At 37.7% G+C, this 23706-nt stretch overlaps 1 protein-coding gene across 1 annotated transcript in view; it reads right to left on the bottom strand.

Annotated features, from left to right (window-relative positions):
* The window catches only part of LOC127456723 (elongator complex protein 3), a 27957-nt gene extending 4251 nt beyond the window's left edge, over positions 1–23706 (bottom strand). The window contains exons 1-13 of the mRNA XM_051725251.1: positions 23546–23706; positions 23122–23221; positions 21449–21587; positions 21239–21309; positions 18721–18784; positions 18536–18604; positions 17862–18016; positions 11473–11634; positions 9965–10091; positions 2748–2941; positions 2323–2413; positions 2165–2230; positions 1848–2075 (exon numbers count right to left, since the gene is read on the bottom strand). Coding sequence (XP_051581211.1) covers positions 1848–2075; positions 2165–2230; positions 2323–2413; positions 2748–2941; positions 9965–10091; positions 11473–11634; positions 17862–18016; positions 18536–18604; positions 18721–18784; positions 21239–21309; positions 21449–21587; positions 23122–23221; positions 23546–23567 — 1488 coding nt within the window. The 5' untranslated portion in view covers positions 23568–23706. The remainder of the gene's footprint in view (positions 1–1847; positions 2076–2164; positions 2231–2322; positions 2414–2747; positions 2942–9964; positions 10092–11472; positions 11635–17861; positions 18017–18535; positions 18605–18720; positions 18785–21238; positions 21310–21448; positions 21588–23121; positions 23222–23545) is intronic.

The following is a 23706-nucleotide window of genomic DNA, read 5'->3' as shown; positions in this document are numbered from 1 at the left end:
CACATCACATTAAAATTGGTTTATGTACCATTATATAAATAAATACAAATTAGAGGTTGACCAATTTTGGATTTTGCTGATATGATAATGATTTGAAAGGCAATTAATCTGCCAATAGTTTTTAAAATTGGAAGACTATATGAAATGTTCTTGGTCTTTCCTTCCTGTGATGGGAAGCACCAGACAGAGGCTACAAGAGTCCAAATTGAATTAAATTCCAGATGCAGTTTATGGTGCACAGTATTGGGTAATTAATTATTGTAATTAAATGCTTTTTCATTGAAAAAATTAAAGAGATTACTTTTAATTGTCCAGTAATTTACAGATACTTCTGATGTAATTGTTTTAAATACTGTATAGACTACAGAACAATTTTATATAAAACAATAGTGAATTTGAAATCTAAATTTAACATCTAATGTTAAAATGTATAATGTAAAATGTTTTCTAATTTAATGCAGCCCCCTTAAATTCTTTGGCCATTTCATGAATTATTTATTTGAATTTATATGATTTATTTTTTATTTATATTTTATACAATTTCATGTCTATCCTTGTATTTTTCATCTGGTCGATATAGATAAGTGTTTTAGAAAGTAATTAGGACTCTTATTTTGAAATGTTTGCGCTTCACTGCTTCCAGCTGCTCATTCAAACAAATAAGGGAAATAAAATGTGCACTCCTACAATAATCTATAACATAATACAATATAAACAATTAAAAGTAAACATTGTCATATTTCATTATTATATCATCATCATCAACAGGTGATCATTAGCAATCGCTTGTCATAAATTTCCGATATGTCCTAATGATTGCAAACACCTCTGCAACAGCTGCAAACACTCACAAGCCCCCGCTAGTTTGGAGAAAATACAACAGTGCTGCGTTTTCACTATGAAGGATGCAGCGTATGCATTTATTTAATTAAATCATATTCTTTTGAAGTTTGATAATCACATTAGGTCATATCAGGATACCTGTCTTTCCGCCTCAAAATGTAAGACCTCTTTAAATGATAATTAAGACTTTTGTTGTATCATTTAAGATATTTAAAACTTTTTACGACCTTAAATTTTGGAAAACTGAATTTCAGACATTTTAAGACTTTTTAAGGATCCGCAGGAACCCTGTAAAGACATAAATTGTAATTTTGCAATATATGTAGGAAATCATGACCACTTGCATTAAAATGAAGACTCCAGTCATATAAGTAACCTTATAAAAGCAGTTTTATTCTACATGGAGAGGGTCTGAACATGGGGGCTAACATGTTAGAATCACATGACCAGCTAAATACTACTCACTTAATCTCAGTAACCGTCCTGTTATTTGACACTTTCACTCAATGATTAAAGTAATCATGGCAGACTTTGAATACTACATTTCTACAATGGCATCTGAAACTGAAAACTTTAAATTATGCTGCATCCAAGCCACTAGGTGTCAGTGTAAGTCAAAGATAACACAAAGACAAAAGTTATTGAGTGCACATCTCATAAAAAACAAATCAAGACCACTGCAGTTTGTTCCATTGAATTGCGTGCCATCTACCCGTTTTTGAAAGGAACAAGTGAAGGTTAAATGGTGACGTTATTGAGGCAAATTGTTGTCTGATGAATTGGACCACAAAGTACTGACAAAAATGATGCCATAACCAATTACAAAATTAAAAATTAGGCTCCTTTTTGACACATTTGTTTACAGTTGTTCCTGAATTTTTATCGGTGTGAAATGCTTGGAAGTTTAAAAAAATAGTCAAGTAACACAACTATTGTATTTTCATGATTGATCATTGCCGTAACTTCCAAGTACTCTTGTACTTGTGCTCATCCCTAGCCTTTACCTGGTGCTGGAACTTGCTGGGGTCCCGGCTGCTGACAGGCACCACACTCCCATAGACATGCAGCTCCCGAACAATGGATACGCCACCCTTTAACTCCGGACGGAAGGACTGTGGTGAGCAGCGGCGAAGACGGAGGAGACCAATTAGAATGTCCTGCTCAGGGTCCTCATAAGACAGGAAGGTCTCCCAGCCCCCATTAGCCACATAGTCTCTGCGGATCAGCTCCACCTATGTGAAGCATTGAAACTGCATGTTAGTGCCCAGAGCTCTTTCTGTTAACAACTGTACATAACTGATCATTGACACTGACTAATTACCTGGTATGGTCGAACTTTGTGATGAATCTCTTGTATGCCAACTTCTCTGGTTCTTACATCCCTACACTACAGGAACCAACGACATGGCTTGAACAAAATGACCCTGAATTCATAGACCAAACAAATTAAATGATTGATTTTGGTATAACGAATGTTACCTCAGTGCCCATGTCTTTCATTCTCGCCAATGCCAGTTCTCGCAGATTTCCATGTTCCACACCAGAGCTCACCAACGGCATTGGGATATCCCTGAAAGAGACAATATATTAACTCAAAGTTTCAAAACCAACACAATAGGAAACATTGACTCGGATCCTTTGCAGAGAACGAAATCCAATTTGTTGTGATGAGCACAGAGTAAAAACGAGATGGCGGATGAAGCAAGATAAATTTTGATTATGAATAAACATACAAATGTTTTGTGTGCTTTGTATTTTTATGCTTATGAGAGAATCGCGTTGTTACCTTAGCAACAAGCTAACTCTACTGAAATCAATTTGAGTTTCTATTTCGGTTAGAATGCTGCATATGTAGGAAGCTCACTAGGTTTTGGAACAGAGCTTCTAAAACAACTCCCTCCTACCTCTGCACGCGGTACACACGAGTCCAAGGTGGGACCAGTGCTAGTATCCGTGCTACCAGATCCACCAAGGCACTGGGAGAGTAGCTCTTATAGCGGCCTGTTTTCCACAGCTCATAGAGTCCAGTGCCTCGAATCACTAGTGTAGGGTAGAGTTTGAGCCCGTCTGGCCTGAACGCAGGGTTCTCAAAAAACTCCTGTTAAAGAGAGAGGAGAGTGAGGTTATCACAGCAAAGCAAACATGAGACCTTTTCCATTAGGACAATGCACATTTGCACTACTTTGTTATTCAGTCAGGCTGATAAATCAGCCGATACTTGGCCATTTTGAAGAAACTGGTATTGACCAATGACGATGCCCAGTTGTCTGATTAACAGAAGTGTTAGTTCTTCCTTATGTCAGCTTCAAAATCTACCAAATTTTTTTGATGGATAAAAAATTATATTCTTATACTAATTATATTTTTATAAAAAATGTATATTATTTTAGACAACATTTTTCTTTGCAAATTTTGAGGAAACATGGTGCATAATAAGTGTTTAATTTAATACATTTTAAATCTCAGTCTCATTTTCCATCATTAAAATGATTTTATTATCTGCATTGTTTTGACCAGTGGCAACCCTGCACTCTAGATATCAGCATTGGTCATTATAAAAACTCTATCGATCAACCACTTTTACACTTATGGTACTTTAAATTCACAAATAATTATTGTCAAAAATAACAAAGTTATCCTTTATGAAAATATGTGCAAGTCCTAAAATTTTCAACAATCTTTTCCCAAACTGTTATCTAGCCATGGGCGATACGGCTTTTTTGTCTTTTCGATCTGATACCCAAATACTATAATCTAGGACAATATTGCTAAAGTGGCGCCTTTTCAAATTCTGTGGATAAAGTGGGTCAAATTCAGGGCCGTTTCTAGGCAAAGGCAAAGGAGGTTGCCCAATCGCAAGCCACCCCCAAAGTCGGGAGCGTCAATAGAGTGCAATATTGCCTGCCAACTTTTTCAGCCATCTAGTTTCCGGAAGTTTTTTCCCCCATTAATTTCTTTCAACCACTTTTAATAAAATCCTTCATAAAAGAGTTGTGAGTCATGAACCAAACCAACCAGCTCCGAGGTGAATCACAACACAATCTTGTTTTTAGGCAGTTTTTAGTTAAAAAGTATTTGAAAATCTGACATAAAGACAAAGGTACAAGTCTGTGTACTTACTGTCTTTCATGAGGGCACAAACTACAATCCCATGAAGCATTGCGAATGATGTCACTGAATAAAAAACGATGGGAATATATACAACTATTGATTTTAGATGGTTTATTATAAGTATTGAAACAATATATTTTAAATTTATTGCACAAAATACCAATATGTACAAATATACAAGTAGTTTAAAGGTGAAGAGAGACAAACTCGATTACGTCATTCACAGTGCGTCCTGGGAACGTGCGGTTGCTCCGAGTGACGAATTGCGGGTTTCGCTGCCTGCGGTTCTCTGATTGATAAATCATTCTCTGCTGTACCATGGGAAACGTAGTTGTTTACCATGAATTCCGCTATCAAAAACGATTTTTAAACAATGAAATTGAGATAACGCAGACGGATGGCTTCAACGGAAGCCTATACCATCGATGAACAACCTCGTAGCTCACGCTAGGTCTGTCTTTAAAGGTTGATAAGTTATCATTGAAAATCAATTCGTCTATGGGATAAATGAGTGGGATTTTTACTTCCGGAACCAGAGTGTAGCGCTCTTTTGTGAAGATCGATCCTCTTGATACAACATCAGTATCGGAAGTATCGATTCTTTAGGATCCAACCAACAATCCCTAATATTATCACTGAAGAAATATCAACGGGGAATAAATAGTTGAAGGCATGAGTTTTCTGTTATATACGCTGTATATACTCTACTACATTATACACCGATGAGCCAAAATATTATGACCACTCACAGGTGAAGCGAATAACGTTGATCATCTCCTTACAAGGCTACATGTCAAGGTCAGCATAGATTAGATGGTAAGCAAACAATCAGTTCTCGTAGTTAACGTGTTGAATGAGGGAGAAATGGGCAGCAGTAAAGACCTAAGTGACTTTGACAAGGGCCAAATTGTTATGGCCAGACAACTGGGTCTGAGCATCTCTGAAACGGCAAAGCTTGTGGGTGCTTCAGGTCGGCAGTGGTGAGTACCTAGCGACAGTGGTCTGAGGAGCTACAAACCACAAACCGGCGACAGGGTGTTGGGCGTTCAAGGCTCATCGATGCACGAGTGCAAAAAAGGCTATCCCATCTGGTCTGAACCGACATAAGGTCTACTATGGCACAAGTCAATGTCTTGGTGTCAGATACCACAGGACACCTTCAGGGGTCTTGTAGATTCCATGTCTTGGCGGATAGGCACGGTTTTGGCGACACACGGAGGACCAATAGCATATAAGACAGATGGTCATAATGTTTTGGCTCATCAGTGTATGTAGAGTATAAGCATATTCAGCTTATATTGTATGCTGGTAGGAATTTTACTCCTAGCACAACACAAACAAGGGATTCAAATGCCACTCATTTAATTTCACCTGAAGTACTCAATAAATGAAATGTATGTAATTTGAGAGTCATTCACAAGATCAATAATTTGCAAACTACTATAAATAAAGCCCACTGACCACCATTAATGATGCTGCTTGCGTCAGTTATTAGAAAAGGTCTGAAACATAATCGTACGGGAATTTGTTTCACCCTTGTCACTTTGAGAACTTCAGATGTCATGCAACGACACTGATAACGCAACCATTACAATCAAAGAGACAATGTCAATGGTCATTTAATTGGCATTGCCTATCTTTCTGACACACTAGCGAATCGGACTGGACACCGGTGCCTTAAAACTAAATTGCAAAAGTCTAAAACTAAACAGCGGTTTGAAATAACAAAAACAAACAAAAATAGTTCCCATTCACTGACAAGTCATCTGAAACGACAGATTACTTGAGTCACGAACAGCCGTACAGTATTGTTTAAGCTTCTTCTTACTATTTAACATCTTTGTGTGATGTATTTACACTGAGTGTTATTTTTTTATTTTTTTGGGAGGGGAGCCTGCACACAGTCTGATAAGTGAGAAGTGTGAGTTGGACGAGTCTGTAATGGGATTCCTTTATCACCGAGCCACGCTCCTTTCCATCACCCACCCGTCCTGAGATAGTGCCAACAGTTCCCTGTCTTGTAAGGTGGGGAGGTGGAGGGAGGCGTGACAGTGAGCAAGCGGGTAAATACGGAAGTGGGAGGAGAAGAAGAGAGTGTGAGCACTACAGAAAGCAGGTTAGGTGAGATAAACCGGGCGAGCGCTGCCAGCTGGTGACACAGGTGAGGTTGTGTGGGCGCCTTGTGCTGGTGGAGGAATAGAGCTGATAGCAGTGGGGTCAGAGACCACCATCCAGAGCCATTAATCTCCCTCTCTCTCCTGCTCTTTCACACTGCCTCTTAACGGCGCTCTATCACAGAGATATCACAATGGGTGTGTGGTGGGGAGAGAGACAATTTGATATACACTCAAACCTATCTGTGAAACGGATCCTAATATGAAGGCTGAAGGAATTAGGAGGTGGACCGGAATAGCAATGAGCCGTTTATAATCACAAAAGTTGGTCCACATGGCATGAACTCTTCAGTGTAATGAGATGTAAAGACAGAGTAACGTCATGGTTAAGGACAAAAACACTGATTCTGATCAGAACATTATTTCACTAGCGAGTTTGCTGGGATATGGTTACACTGACTCACTTTATCTACAAATAGAACAGGAGGGGTATCTTGTGCATAAATGCAGAGTGTACAAATATACAAATGGGTAGTCAAAAACTTTAAACAGTGTTTAGCTGGGTCCTGGGGTGTGACATGCTATAATTCATCTAAAGCTATCTAAAAAAAGAATATTATTAATATTATTTTTATTATTATTATTAATAATAATAATAATAATAATAATTATATATAAGCAGTGTTTATGACCTCATACAACATGAAATGTCTGTACCTTTAACAATCCAAAAGTCACACTGCAGGATCATTTAAATGAACTATTGAAGGCAAAAAGGTGATTATAAATGGTGAAAAACCTAAACGAAATGATGACCATTTACAGGACCGAAGATATACACTTTCCCTCATACATATACACTGATGAGCCAACATAACATTATGACCACTCACAGGTGAAGCAACGTTAACATTGATCATCTCCTAACAAGGCCACATGTCAAGGTCTGGGTAGATTAAATGGTAAATGAACAATCAGTTCTCGTAGTCAACGTGTTGAATGCAGGAGAAATGGGCAGGAGTAAAGACCTGAGCGACTTTGACAAGGGACAGATTGTTATGGCCAGACAACTGGGTCAGAGCATCTCTGAAAAGGCAAGGCTTGTGGGGTGCTCCCGGTCAGCAGTAGTGAGTACCTACTGACAGTGGTCCGAGGATGGACAAACCACAAACCAACAACAAGGTGTTGGGCACCCAAGGCTCATTGATTTCAAATCAAATCACATTATTGTCACACAGCCATATACACAAGTGCAATGGTGTGTGAAATTCTTGAAAGCAAAAAGAAATTCTTGATTTGAGAGGGCAACGAAGGCTATACCGTCTGGTCTGAACCGACAGAAGGTCTACTGTGGCACAAGTCACAGAAAATGTTAATGATGGTTACGGGAGGAATGTGTCAACACAAAGTGCATAGCATCCTGATGTGTATGGGGCTGCGTAGCCGCAGACCGGTCAGAGTGCCTATGATGACCCATGTCCGCAGTCTAAAGTGTCTACAATGGGCACGCAAGCGTCGGAACTGGACCTTGGAGCAGTGGAAGGCCACCTGGTCCGACGAGTCCCGTTTTCTTTTACATCACGTGGACGGCCATGTACGTGTGCGCCGTTTACCTGGGGAAGTGATGCACTGTAGGGAGACGACAAGCCGGTGGAGGGAGTGTGATGCTCTAGGCAATGTTCTGCTGGGAAACCCTGGGTCCGGCCATTCATGTGGACTTCAATTTGACATGTACATCGTTGCAGACCACGTACACCCCTTCATAGCAATGGTATTCCCTGATGGCAGTGGCCTCTTTCAGCAGGATAATGCACCCAGCTACACTACACACATTGTTCGGGAATGGTCTGAGGAACATGATGAAGAGTTCAAGGTGTTGCTCTGGCCTCCAAATTCCCCAGATCTCAATCCGATTGAGCATCTGTGGGATGTGCTGGACCAACAAGTTCGATCCACGGCGCTCCACCTCACAACTTACAGGATTTGAAGGATCTGCTGGTAATAATGTCTTGGTGGCAGATACCACAGGACACCTTCAGGGGTCTTGTAGTCCATGCCTTGGCGGGTCGGCACTGTTTTGGCGACACGCGGAGGACCACCAGCATATTAGCAGATCATGTTTTGGCTCATCAGTGTACACTCACTGAGCACTATGTCTTCTGCTGTTGTAGCTTATCCGACCCAAGGTTCGACGTGTTGTGCATTCTGAGATGCTATTCTGCTCAAAAAGCAGCTTGTTTAATTCAAAGGGTCAGAGAGAGAGCGTAAAATGTAAAACTAAATTGTTTAAAAAAGGTTTGATTTCAGGGAAAAATATCAAATTTAACATAAGCGTAGAATGTGGCTAATTTTCCCATCAAATTAAAGCTGATAGTGTGCTCTTTTAACCTCAGAGTAATTGCACTACAACAATTACAAATGGTACAAATAAAAATAACAAATAATGTGTCACTCTTCAAATATTTTGGAGCTGCTGGTTTATTGCAGCAATGTGGAGGTGGGTTCCCAAGGGGAAATGAGGTAGGTGTAATGTGGGATTGGTAAACAATGTACAAATCTAACTAAAGACTTGTAGATTTAGAGAGATGCTTTCAGAGACTCTAGAGACTGGATGATTGCAAAAGACATGAATTGTTCTCTTCTACAGTTATATGCCACTTAAGTGACTGTTAATGCAAAATATTATTTATATAATTACACACATTTAAGCATTACGTTAGCAAAATTAAAGTCACTTAGTGTCACGCAACATTAACGTTGCTGTTCGAACTAAGGGAAATAATCACCATCTTTAAAATCTTTAAACTACAGAGATTGTGCGCACTGACAGCGTTCACTTAAGATATCAAAGAAACCTGTTGGCACCTGGATTGCTCCTGGTTGGTGTTTAATGCAGTCTTTTAGAGAGAGACACTTTGAATGGGTTCCAGAGCACAGTCACTGATTGGATCTCCATGCCTTGGTAATGAAACCCACAATAATGAATGCTCTATTCACTTCACATAATGAAGCCCCTGATAATGTGAACCAATGCGTCACAGCTGGACACTGACAGAGGCCATAAAAGAGCAGCCTGCCATGGCACATCACTCCCCACTTCATTTACATTCAACCGTCATTCCAGCTATGTATCAATTAGCTACTGCACCCAGCAAAATACAGAATTTTCCCAACTCTACACTAGCTTGGAATAGGTGTTTTAGTACTCTTATACAGTTTGCTTCCTCTGTATTACCTTTTTTTGACTCAAAATTTTATAACCTAGGGCTATGTGAGATGGAAAACAATTTTTTATTTTATTTAGAGGCTTTCTAAAAGGCGCAGCATTTCTATGGTTTAATTTCCAATCTTAATACCTCTGGGCAGTCTGTCTGATGAGCACTATGGCTCAGTAGTTCTGGTTAGTTTGAGTGTGAGTGTCAACGTTAATACAGAACCTGCCAGCAATATGGAAATTGTGGATATCCCAACAGCAATTTCTGCCGTAAACCCCTTTGGAATCCTTTAGTTGATAAAAGTGACATTTTGTAAACCACATGTGTAACCTGTAATGAAAAAGGTATACAGAGATAAACCCCTGCATAAGGAACCAGAGATAACTCTGTACATAAGGAGTTCTCTGTTAATTTACATTAAAAGAGCTTACAGAACATTTAAAAGTTTGAGAAACCACAAACTTAGAAACACGACTTGGCATAATCCTATAATAAAATGATTCCACACTTTCATGTCTCACTTTCTGCAGAATGAGGGTAAATCACAGAGCATAAAATGGCAGACAATCAATTATTTTGCCGTTTTCACACGGTTTTTGGTGCCGGTGTGAAAGACAACTGCAGAGGAATTACACTGATCCAGATTGCAGATGTCCCTAGTTTTTGTGTTGAAGTACTCACTATGAACTGCTCCACGTCTCTTTCCATGCCAACATTGGGAAGGTCTGGCATCATGTGCGCTACCACCTTAAAACCAGCATCTTTAGCCAGATGAAAAGATTCACAAACGGCCCGGACTGTGTGACCCCTAAAAAACACAACATGTAAACTACATATAATCACATGCACAACAGCACAGATACACAGGGAGCTGAAATGAATATTTTTGGAAAGTTTCCATGTTAAACTCCATGTAAAACCATTTTAAACAGAATTTTGCTGATTATTATGCATGCAACTTTTATGACCTCATACTAATAAGAGACCACATGGAGTCATTTGTCACACCTCAGGACCGTTTGAAATAAACCAGTAAAGGCAATAAAATGATTATAAATTGAGAAAAATAGTGACCAGTTACAAGACCGGAGACACACACTTTCACTTATACATATTAAATCATATAAAGTTTGTCCTAAAATCTTGATGATGATAAAAAAACAAAACATGGACACATTATGCGTCATCTATCCACCTGCACAGATGCAAGATATTATTTATCTACCCAGGTTTTGTAACACTGAATCGAAATTAGAGAAGAGAGGATGGTAGGCAAATAGCTAAGGTCCTGTGCCCTTGAGCAAAGCAAGCTTCTTTATCCCTAACTACACCAAAGCGTGCAAGTATTTTTAATTAGCAAAATTGTCTGTAGTTACAATAGTGTTTACAGCTGCTCAGGAAGCCTGAAACTCGGTTATGGTAAGGGGCATTATATTTCCGACGCACGCTCTAAGCAGTTGACCAATCACAGCAGACTGGGCCAGCTGACCAATCAGAGCAGACAGGGCGTTTCAAAAAAGGGGGGCTTTAAAGAGACAGGAGCTATAACAGAGCATTTCAGCCAGAGGGTGAAAAGAGGGGCTGCAGCAATGTACAGTAAGAGAAAAATAATGTGTTTTTTGAACATTAAAGCATGTAAACCTATTCTAGTAGAACCCCAAATTAAAATTATGAACCTGAAATTATGTAAATTAGCATAATATAGGCTCTTTAATGCCTTAAAATGATACCTTGAAGTAATCAAGCAAGTAAACAGCAATCATCAACAAGAGCCAAAGAACATGTGAAACAAAATGACTCATTTAAAGTCTTAATCTTGATGTTGTGCTAATTAAAATCATAGGATCAAGCTTATTATACCAAACACTCATCTTCTCCTCTAAAGCTCCTCCCCTTAAAGGGATAGTTAAGCCAAAAATGAAACTTCTGTTATAATTTACTCACTGTCTTGTTTTTCCAAACCAATTCTTTCTTCCGTGGAACACAAAAGGAGATGTTAGACGGAATGTCAGCCTCAGTCACCATTCACTTTCATGGCATATTTTTCAATACAATAAAAGTGAATGGAGACTGGGGATATTACATTCTGCCTAACATCTCTTATGTCAGAAGACAAAAGGTCATACGGGTTTGTAAAGTATGACACAATTTTCATTTTTGGGTGAACTATCCCTTTAAATAAGTCTGACCTGTTGGTATCTCGAGCTACATCCTCATAGACACTCTGTACACCAATCTCTAGTCTGGTGCAACCGTAGGCCAACATGTCACTCAGGTGTCTCTTCAGGCAGTAGTCTGGTCTGGTCTCGATCGTGATGCCGACACATTTGGTGTTACTGCGCTCAGAATACCTGTAAAAAAAACATAATATCAGCACCTATATGAACAGTATGGCAACAAGAACTAGTGCATAATATAAAATTTTGTTTAAATGGTTTAAACAAAACCTGTTTGACTTTCTTCTGTGGAGAACAAAAGATGATGTTAGGCAGAACATTAGCATCGGTCACCATTCACTTTCATTGTATGAAAGAAAAAACGCAATGAATGGTGTCTGAGATTCACAAACTGCTTGACATCTTCTTTTAGGTTCCATAGAAGAACTAAAGGGTGAGTGAATTATGTCAGAATTAACTATACCTTTAAATGATATGATGGGATCTCTTTAAAGTACTAAAACACAATGCAACAAACTTGTGTTTTTCAACAAACGTGTTTTTCCACAATCAAACCCTTTTTAAAACACCTCTATTGCACGCTGTACCAGGTCCACTTGTTTAACGAGTTCATAAAAGTTTTAAAAAACTCCTATTGCATGTGTTTTCACCCCAAACAAAAGGGAATTTTCCAGATTACTTCTCTGAATGTCTAACTAAATGAAAAATAAAAATGGATGATCTGTGTATTAGAGTTACTGATGAAAATAGTTTTATGACCTGAATTAGCTTCAAGTGGCCAACTGAATTGGCATGCATAAATGTAATAATTCTTCTTTAATGCATGGTTTTTGGCATCCTGTCACGCATGATATTGTCCTGCAGTTTTAATAGTCATTTAATGGTCCAAAAACTTCCTTCTATCTCCTGATTTCAGACAATGTAGTTGAGAAACCAATAGAGCATTTCTAATTTGTGCTTTCTTTTTCTCTCTCTCTCTCTCTCTCTCTCTCTCTCTCTCTCTCACACACACACACACACCACACACACCCACTGCTGAGATAAGCACTGTGCCTGAAATCGAACTGTTGTCTCCCCCATCTCTGCCTGATTAGCAGCCGGAACAATTATGGCAATCGTATAATCTTAACAAACCTGCTGATAAGCTGTGGTGGGCTGACAATCCTGTGGACCTCTTCTTCTACACACACACACACACACATACACACGCAGACATTCTTATCAAAAAATAAATGACATAACACACACAATAACCCTGCAGTGACAGTCTATGCACATCTTGCAATCATCTCCTTTGCTGTCATTTTAACTTCAATAAGTTGGTCTTCACTATGGAGCTGATGTCACTGGCTGGGTCAACAGCATTTGTCTTATCACTTGGCCAAAACTGACACAAAAAGCCTTTTCGGAGAAATAGTGTGTTCAAATAAATGAAAAAGATGGAATATGATGGTTTAAACCACCTTTGCGATCCAGTCCTTAAGGTCAAGTGTGTACATTTTTTTATTTCAAAATATTTTCTCCTATTCAATCTCAATATGACAACTGCACAGCTAGTAAGTCATTTGTAGGCTGATTTCCCTGATAGTGTAACACTCTGGCTCTGTGGTGCTTTCAAAACATTGCTCTGTTTGTTTGAGCATCCCAACCAGTCCAACACAGGAACACTGGCTCAATCAATAGCATTGGTTTAGTCCTGGACTATCTGTTTGTCAATTAATGGAAGACAACAGGAGTGTTCAGGAAGCCATCTTGAAAACAGTCATTGTTTTTGCTATTTCATTTGGTGCTGGTAGTGACACAGAAACAACACACTTCACCTTTAAATATTATTTTCATTTAACATAATTTAAAAGTTTGAATAATGGACAAAGTGAAAAGAAGGCTTTTTTGCTTGGATAGTCGTAACCTTGTGCGACACCCCGTCCACATTCGAGGACATTGTATTTTGGTTTCGCTATCCACAATGCATCATTTAATTTCATTTAAACCGACAGATCTCCATTTAGGACACTCTGGGCTTTCAGTAAAAGGTTTAAACATTCGACGCACGGAGTCATGTGACAAAACAACATGGTGCTGATCTCTGCGGAGTTTGTCATTGGGAGAAACGCCAACAAAACTACATCTGGTAAGAAACCGTATTATGTTTTTACATTGAAACCTGTTTGAGTCAAAAGATTAGAGTCTCGTTTCATACGATATGCCATTTTTAAAATTTGAGCGATTTCACGAAACGCCACACTGCTAACACTATGTACACTATAGTGGACAACAGGGACATGCCGTCCATATAAGCAAGGTAAGCAGTGCTTACCTTAAAGTAGGGTGAAAAGAAAAATGACACTATGAAATATTTAAATATAATTGTTAATATAAATACTGTTTTCATTCAAATTCATCATCTTTCATCTCAGTTGAGCCACACAGACAGTTATTAATTTATTTGCTTTGGTGCCACCCTCAGGTATAAGCACTTTATGTTATGATTTCTCTGATTCAAAGCACTGTTTACCGCCCTTTCACTCAACATTATACGTTCATTCAAATTGAATCACGCCCGCTACTACAAATGGCAAAGGTAAGCATCCTTACCAAAATGAGTAAGCCAATCAGAATGCTCCTTCCTTCAGTCACGCTATCTGATTGGCTAGATTTTTGTTTTCCGTCAAAACATTCAAGTTCACCAAACTAATGTGTTATTAAGCACTAAAATGGATATAGTGTAAGCATTGGCGACCTACAGGGATTAAGCAAAGTTAATTTAAAATAAAAATTGAGAAAGAGAGGCTATCAAATCTTCAACAAGCAGGTGACTTTTACAACAAAGTGACAGTTCACTCACAAGGAGAGACGCATGGATTTTGTGTTCCAGCAAAGGTAAATTAATATGTTTATTAAAAATCTGTGTTACTGATACTAGGTCATTGTTTCTGGTTAGTCTGAGGCTATGAAGTGGTGTTCTGGCAATCATGTCCTTCTTGTGTTATGCTCTGTCTGTTTTATATTTCTAACGTTAGGGCGCAGTGTCTGTTTAAAATATATATATATATATATATATATATATATATATATATATATATATATATATATATTAAGGGATGTAGACTGCCGTGTCGTGTCTACGCTACATTTGTCTTGTGCATTCAGGTTAAGATTGTTGTCTTTGGTGGTCAGTTAATTGCCGCTGAACATTCCAGTTGTTCTGAACTGTGGGAAGAGTGATGTGTGAGGCCTATGATGTTGAAACTAGTAACTGGCAATCTCTTTGTTTGTCAAAACAAGCTCTTCTGGCACTATGGTTCATTGTATGATTTAATGGACATAACATGCTCGGCTCAATATGTGACAGTCTTTAATTTGTATGATACGAGCAATATTACTGTCCTGAATTAAAAAAAATTTGGTCAGGTTCGCCACTGTGACATTTGTTTCCATTGACTTGTGGGTTCTAAGGCAACAATTTACTTCAATAACATTTCCGCTACATTACACTTTCCCGTACTGTATGTGTTTTGGGCACAGGCGTTTAATAATGTATATTAAAAATCTTTTAATGCTTGCTCAGTCTCAAAGCCCTGCAGCACGTGCCTGATGGACAATAGCACTAGGTTTTCATTAGAAATCCTATTTTTACTGTGCATTTTCACATTGAAAAAAAAAAAATGCTTTCATAGGCTTTATATGGAGTTAGGAGGAAAATAAGGTGCACTTCGAACTGTTCTGAGACCAGTGCAGACAGATAGCACACTGGAGGTTAAGTGCTTCACTAAATAGGGAGCAAGGGAGACTCCTATAGTCTTCCTATGAAGCCAAGTGCATTCAAAACAAACTTCCTATCAAAAGTTTTGTTTCAGGCTGCAGATGATCTTTGAACCACTCAACATGGTTGGCAGAAATGGGACAATGGTAATCAGTACTTAGATTCAGAATGTATCATGTATATTTTATTTTAACATGGTTGGCAGTGATTGGACGATGCTGACCATTGCTTGTTTCAGAATGAATGATGCTAATTTGTGATTGGTAAAATGCTTCAACACTGGCTATCACTTGTTTGTTTGACAGTGCAAAGAGAGAACATTGAGATTTTGTTGCCAAAGTAGAAAAATAAATTATAACATAAATTTCAAATCAAATCAAATAATTTGTATTAGTATATTTTTTTTTATTTGTACTTTTCCAAAATACACATTATTCCAAAGCAGCTTTACAACACTCTAGGAAGCATTATAAACTATGATAAAAAAAAATAAAATTAAAATAAATCTGAGTTTCTATAGCTTGGTATTATCAAACATTTCACAACTTAGTCCCGCTGTCCACATACGTGGACATACATTTTTAGAAAAGATATTTGCTCTAGAATGTTTTTTTTTTTTTTTTTTTTGCATTGTTTATTAGATGCTACTAGTTAAAAACCAAAAAAGGAAGTGGAAAATGCACACAGCAGTCACACTGGCATCTCAGGAGGTTCAAAATGCAACTAAATGCAGGCTAAACAGTTAAATAACAGAACAAGAGATGTAACTAATAGCATACTTTATCTTGTCACCATCATTAAAGCAAAGAGACCAACTTCTCATCTGGGGCATACAGATGCCACATTCTCCCATTTTGTTCAATGACTAGGCAGAAAGCAGAGCCAATGCAGCTGCTCTGATAGTAGAAGACCGGTCCAAAACAACTATGGTACCAAATTTGCTCACGGGGGTTTTCTGGCAGTGTTGCTTAAAGGATCCAAGGCCAGCATTTGTTCATTTTGCTAACACAGACTCAAATTATCATAGGACTAAAAGCACTAATCTAAGGTTAGAGTGATTTTTCCAAGTTCACATAATAGAACATAGCTGCTTTGGACCCCTCCGCTTTAATCTAACTCTGGCACTTTAATTACTACACTTATCAACTGCTTATGGACCAGTTATGTAATGGGTTGAAGACAAGTACTTAGTGTTAAGCTTTAGACATTTTCTATACTTCCTAACAACAAACCCCTTTAGACAACAATGAGAGATATATGGGGATTTAATTAACTTTGATTTTATAAAAAAAAGAAGAAAATAATTGTTTCTGAATATAAATCTCAAATAATAACTGAAGCTACTCTGATGGTGATGAAAAATTGTATTCACTCACTGAGCACTTTATTAGGAACACTATGATCCTAATAAAGTACCAGACGTGGCCTTCTGCTGTTGTAGCCCATCCACCTCAAGGTTCGACGTGTTGTGCATTCTGAGATGCTAATCTGCTCACTACAATGGACCCTTTTCACACTTCCGTGTTCGCGAAGCAGAAGTCGTCATAGTTGGGCAAACTACTGAGGCGATCGTGAAGAATTGTAACAACCAGTGCCACTACAGTGTTCCTATTTGCAAAAATTCTAAAAGAAAACATCTGGATTTGTGTTACCATGAATTTCCAAAAGATGCTGAATTTTGTACGAGCTTGGTGGGTTCAGGCAATTAAATGCAAAGAAGATAACTTCATTATTAAACGAGAAAGCAGTATGGACAGTATTTTCAAGCTGAAGACTTACATCAGTCTCTCACAGTTGGAATTGTGAAACGCTTTGAAATCAGAGCTGTACTGTCACAGTTTCAATGGAATGATTACACATCACAACCGACACGAGAGTGTGTTTGACAAGATTAGAACAGTACAACTCACAGATTTGTTAACTGTTCCCTCTTTTATGCATTTTTGCAATTAATGGCGACAGATTTGTAGATCATTCCTTTAATACATAAATATGTGCCTGCTGATTTAACGCACAGTCTCGCAATAATAATTTATTTTTATTGACTTATCTGCACGAATACGAAGGTAACCCTCAAAAAACAACTTGCAACCTTTATTGAGTTTAGATTTAACCGTTGATGGACGATGCGGTTAATGTCTCCAAATGTAAATGAAGGCAAAATTTTTAAGGACTATGAAAACACATACACCTCAGCAGCGGTGTATGTGTATCTATGATATTCAAGCTTGATGCAAGTCTATGGGATATTTTATGCCCATTGTATCATGTTCCAGGAAAAAATCATAATAAATGATTAATTAATCATTGCATTAGCAAACACCATTAATTATGAATTTTACAATGAAGTATCTTCAATGAAGAATTTTTTTTTATTTTTATTATTTGATCCTGTATTTTTATTTATTTTTTTACCATTATTTCAAGCAACTTTTTATGATTCAATAAAATTAGTCCTATTCTTAGGAAGACCAACACATAATGCCACAAAGAATGTTCTCTTTCCTGGGGCATAGCGCCCACTGCTGATGGATTGAACCATTTCCCCCCAGGACCCTGAGAATTTGCGCCATAAAACTCCTAATTAAGTGTGACCTTATTCTATCACTCAGATGAGTTTATCATGCGGTGCTCATACCTGACAGCCTCAGTGACGGTGTTAGACGTGTGTCCTGACAGCGCGTCGTGGAGGTTACGGATAAAATAGTCCCTGTACTCCTCCGGCAGAGCCATGAATGTGCCTCCCATCACAATGAACTCCACTTTATCCACACTGTGACCAAGCTGCTTGAGCTAGACATGCAAACACAACAGTGTATTGAAACTAACACCATCTGAATGAACATGAATAGTTACAGACAGGACTGATTTTCTTTCTTCAGTGGAACACAGAATGAGATGTTAGCCAGAATGACACCATTCATTTCATTGTATGGAGAAAAAATGAAAGTGGATGGTGACTGAGGCTGTCAGTGTGAGTATATGACAGAATTATAGCCATGAATAAGTATGTACAATCATTAAAATATTACATATTTTCAAAATTGACTAGTGGGTGGGTCTCCTAAACAACTAGTGAGTGTACATCATTTTTAACCATACTATTCAAAAGTGTTTTTTTGTTTTGTTTTTTTTTCTCATTATTCAAGGTGCTCCTTCAGAGCTGCTGCTAAAAATATAAAAAGCAAAAAAATCAATTGTTTGTTGGATGACAATTTGACCATTCATAACTCATTCCTACATATGAACACTTCAGAGTTTTACTGTAAAACATGAAAAAACTGATTATGAATATGAACTTAGAAGATTTACCTGTTCTACTCGGTGTCTAGTCTGGAGGTAGGGATCATACCGTGCACGGATGGCTCTCATTGATGTGGGCTAATCATAGAGGGTGAATAGACAATAAAAATTAAGCATTTTTAATAACACCACTGCAAAACACAATAAAAAAACATGTGTGATAGTATTGGTTTGTGAGACAGAAGGATAATTACCTCATATCCTGTGTAAGACTGTGTGGAATATTCAAAATCTGAGTCCGGACCCCCTGGGCAGTAGCTGTATGAGCAAATTAAAAACAAAAACACAGTGCATCAACATCAAAACCCAGGACACACAGTCTCAATTTTCATAAATTGCAGTCCATCTGTGGCCAGTCATATCATTACAGTGTGCTCATAAAAGTTTGCCTACCATTTAATACCGTCATATTTTTTAAAACTGCTGTGATCAGTCCTATACTGAAGAAACCTGGTTCAGATCCTCAAATACTTGATAATTACCAATTTACCATTTCTTTCAAAAATTTTAGAAAGGATAGTTGCTTTTCAGGTTCACACACATCTTCAAGCTAATAACCTTTATGAACAGTTCCAATCAGGTTTCCGCCCACATCACAGCACTGAAACTGCTTTGGTCAAAATCACTAATGATCTGTTAACTTCAGCTGATGAAGGACTTCTGTCTATACTCATTCTTCTTGATTTAAGCGCAGCTTTTGAAACTATCTCACACAATATTCTATTAGAGAGATTATTATCCATTGATATTACAGGCACTTCTCTCGCTTGGTTTAAATCTTACCTCTCTGGTCACACTCAGTTCGTTAAATTGAAAAATTTCCGTTCACAGTGCTCTCCAGTTACTACTGGAGTTCCACAGGGATCAGTCTTGGGCCCTTTATTATTTATAATCTATCTCCTACCTCTCGGTTATATTTTTAGGAAATTTGGAATCCACTTTCACTGTGGATTTTTCAATGTCCAACAAGCCAAATTCTTCTCTTCCACCATTTTCCTTTCATAAGTGTTTACCTGAAATACAATCATGGTTTTCTTGTAATTTCCTCAAACTCAATAGTAATAAAACTGAGGTACTTCTTGTAGCTACTAAGCATAATCTTGTCAATTAAAAAAGTTTTGCTATGACCATTGACAATTCCACTGTCCTTCCCTGTTTCAAAGTTAAGAGTCTGGGTGTCATTCTGGATAGCACTCTTTCTTTTGAAGCACATGTAAATAATATTACCCGGACTGCTTAATTCCACTTGCGCACCATAAATCGTCTTCGTCCATCTCTTTCAACTCACAGCACTGTCACTCTCATACATGCTCTGGTCACGTCCCGTTTGGATTATTCTAATTCCCTTCTATTTGGTCTACCACAAAAACTTCAGTATAAATTACAGCTGATACAAAACTCAGATGCACGGATTATTTCACAAACTTCTAACTCTGTCCATATAACTCCTATTCTTCAACAACTGCACTGGCTTCCTGTTAAATTTCGTATCGAATACAAGATTCTGTTACTGACTTTTAAGGCTCTTCATAGCCTAGCACCTTCCTATCTTCTAGATCTTCTTCATATATATTCTCCTACCTGTACTCTTAGATCCTGCTCCTCTCTCTCTCTTGTGATACCTTCAGTTCGTCTGACTTCTATGGGGTCCAGATCCTTTAGCAGTGCTGCTCCACAACTCTGGAACTCTTTACTGCCAGATATCCGTAATTATGACTGTCTTTCCACTTTCAGGTCTCTCCTCAAAACCCACCTTTTTAAATTGGCATTCTACAAATAACCTTTATTTATGAATGTATTCATTTTTATGATTGTGCATACTTTATTTGTGATTTTAGATTTGTATCTTTTATGTTCTTATTGTAAACGTGATTATGTATGTAAAGTGTCCTTGAGAGTCTTGAAAGGCGCTTATAAATAAAATTTATTATTATTATTATTACATAGTGGTTATTGCATGAACTAGATGACTTAGCACAGAAGTGCAAAAAGAAAAAAAATCATTTGTTTTTTAACTAAATAACTATTAAAAGGCGCACTCAGTAACTTTCCTCATTACAAAAAGTTTAACTCCTAAAGACATGAATTGTAATTTTGCAATATATGTAGGAAATCATGACCACTTGCATTAAAATGAAGACTCCAGTCATATCAGTAACCTTATGAAAGCTGTTTTATTCTACATGGAGAGGGTCCGCACATGGGGACTGCCATGTTAGAATCACATGACCAGCCGAATACTACTCGCTTTATCTCAGTAACCGTCCTGTTATTTGACACTTGTACTCACTGATTGAAGTAATCATGGCTGACTGTGAATACCACATTTCTACAATGTCATCTGAAACTGAAAACTATTGATTTTAAATTATGCTGCATCCAAGCTGCTAGGTGTCAGTGTAAGTCACAACACAAAGACAAAAGTTACTCAGTCCACCTTTAAGATGCAGTACAAGCAAAAACATATATATATATATATTTTAATCCCCTGAATTGACATACTTTGAAAATTACTCCAATTATTATGAAACATAAGTAGTAAGTTCATGGCACCATTCTTTAGGATGAATCACTTACATTCCTCATATTTAAGTCACTTTGGATAGAATCATCTGCTAATTAAATAAATAAATACATTTGTCTTGTGTGGCAAACATTTCACCCAGATTAAAATAAATACACTGAGACATACACTATTCTAGACATACTTACACACAGATGTTGCCAGTGAAACTGATGTGTGGACAGCGATGGGGCTTGCACATCACAGCAACAACTGCAATCTAAACAGAAATATGAAACATGAGTCTCTACAGCTGTTACATTCCCCCATTTCTCCTTCCTGGTAAATCTATACACCACCTCCAATACAATTAACAAAGGGCAATCAAGCCAGACTAAGCCTATGGTTGGGATCCTTACCCCACTGGCAGTGCGGATGGGTTTAGCTTTCAGTTTGGGCACCAAAGCACGTCGATAGTGAGGTGGCACTGCAGCAATGATGTCCACCAGCCGTGGCTGTGCAGAGAGGCCGTACTTGGCTGATGTCTTTGTCTTGACCCTAGAGACAGAATCTTGGTTGTCAAGCTGTCTTTGTTTTGCATTAACCCTTTAAGCACTGAAGGTGTTTTTAAAGCTTACCTGTTTCAGTGCCATGCCCAAAATTAAATGCCTATATCTCTACCAAAGAGGGTAAATTGTTTGGTATTATTTTAAAGAAAAGTTTTCACATTTTTTAATTATATAAATTATGATAAATGAGACTCGCAGCCTCAAAAACGGTATAAAAAAAAAATAATAATAAAAAGAATCACACAAAAAAAACCTGATCCAACAATTTATTTCCCTTTATTTTTCAGATTTGAAATTATATATCTCAGGGTGTAAATAAGGTAGCTCCAAAAAAAATTTTTTTGTTCCCAATTATGTCCCCTGTAACTGAGTAAAATGTTGTGTTGATACGACAAAGCAATCAAAAGTTATAGCCTTAAAAAAGCGTTCCATGATGCTGGACAACGTACTACATCATTTCCAATGAGGTCATCTGATCTAGGAAAGCTAATGTGTTTTTAGCCAGATTGCACATTATGTGCTGTGTTAACACTGTGTTTTGTGTGGATTGTCTAATGATCTATACATCCAACTGCATTGTGTGTGGGCTCGTTTTAATGTGAATCCCCTCCTCCAAGTAATGGTATGTGATATTTTATGTTCTGCTTATTTTTCGTAAAGTTACATGCAAAAATGCGGCTTATAAGCCACACCTGTTTACATGTAACAAGTATGTCAAATTACTCGCTATATTTAGGCTGGATTAAACAACTAGAGTCATATGGATTACTTTTATGCTGCCTTTATGTACTTTTTGGGGCTTCAAAGTTTAGGACCCCATCCACTTGCATTGTATGCACCTACAGAGCTGAGATATTCTTCTAAAAATCTAGGCTAGTAGTTTTCTACTCTTTGAGAGCTTTCCAACAACACGTGAAACATGGCTATTTAATCAGTTTGATGTTTTTACCGATTACAATAATATGGACAGTGCAAAATTTTTAAACATTATCAAAACGGAACACTTCTGATTTGTCTGCAAATTTCAAAGCACTTGTTCAGTTTTCATAATGCCTACACACGTTGTAAAGTACAACTTTTAAGATTGAAAACGATACCCATTTTGCTTTGGTCAAGACTGTAGTTATTAATATTTTGACAATGATTTTTTTCTCGAAGGCCCGCCAGCAGGCCAATCCAAGCTTAAAGGGTTATTAATATTTCCAAATTGTCAAACAGTGACCCAAAAGGATTGAAACTTAAAGCGATAATTCACTGAAAAAAATGTAATCTGTCATTTACTCACCCAGAATGTTAGCCTCAGTCACCATTCACTTTCATTGCATTTTTTTTTTTTTTTTTCATACAATGAAAGTGAATGGTTACTGAAACTAAAATTCTGCCTAACATCCTTTGTGTTCCACAGGAGAAAACATGTTATTCAGGTTTGGAACAACATGAGCGTGAACAAATTGTGACAGAATTTTCATTTTTGGGTGAACTATACCTTTAAGATTACATGTAATTTGTGCAAAAACACTAACTTGTTAAGGTTGATATCTTTTCCCTGCTCGTGGGCCTCAACCAACTGCTTGATGACATCTGCAATTGTCATCATCATGAGCTCTGCACGGCTCAGGTCACCTGAGGAGGAGACAGACAACATTCATTTAAGTGAAAAAACACCAGCGTCTGTGTATACTCTGCACCCTGATACATTTCACTGCTGGTTAGAGATCATTACTGGACTGTTTACTTGTCATGGACAGACCACTTGGATTGTCACAGCCATACTTTAAATAGGTAAAGACCTTAAATATTTTAAACGTACTGGGTCCAGTTTCTATTGTCTTTTGTCAAAGTTTTGTAGAGGATAAGTGGAAATATTTATTAGAACCACACTTTAAAAACATGTTGTCAGTAACTAACTGTATCTTACAGAATACGTCCTTACGAGTAAATACTTACTTTTCTTTTTCGGCTTACCCATGCTGGAAACAATCTACATATAATAGCAGAACTCGTATACGACAGACGAAAACTAAAACTTATTGTAGTCAGTTAGAACAACAGCCCATGTTAGAAAACGTCAACATGCTTCAGTCTGCCGTAAAGCGCTCATGGTTGTA

Source organism: Myxocyprinus asiaticus, chromosome 19 (assembly GCF_019703515.2).
Source record: "Myxocyprinus asiaticus isolate MX2 ecotype Aquarium Trade chromosome 19, UBuf_Myxa_2, whole genome shotgun sequence".
In the NCBI taxonomy this organism is placed as follows: Eukaryota; Metazoa; Chordata; class Actinopteri; order Cypriniformes; family Catostomidae; genus Myxocyprinus; species Myxocyprinus asiaticus.
This window is presented reverse-complemented; position numbering and strand designations above follow the sequence as displayed.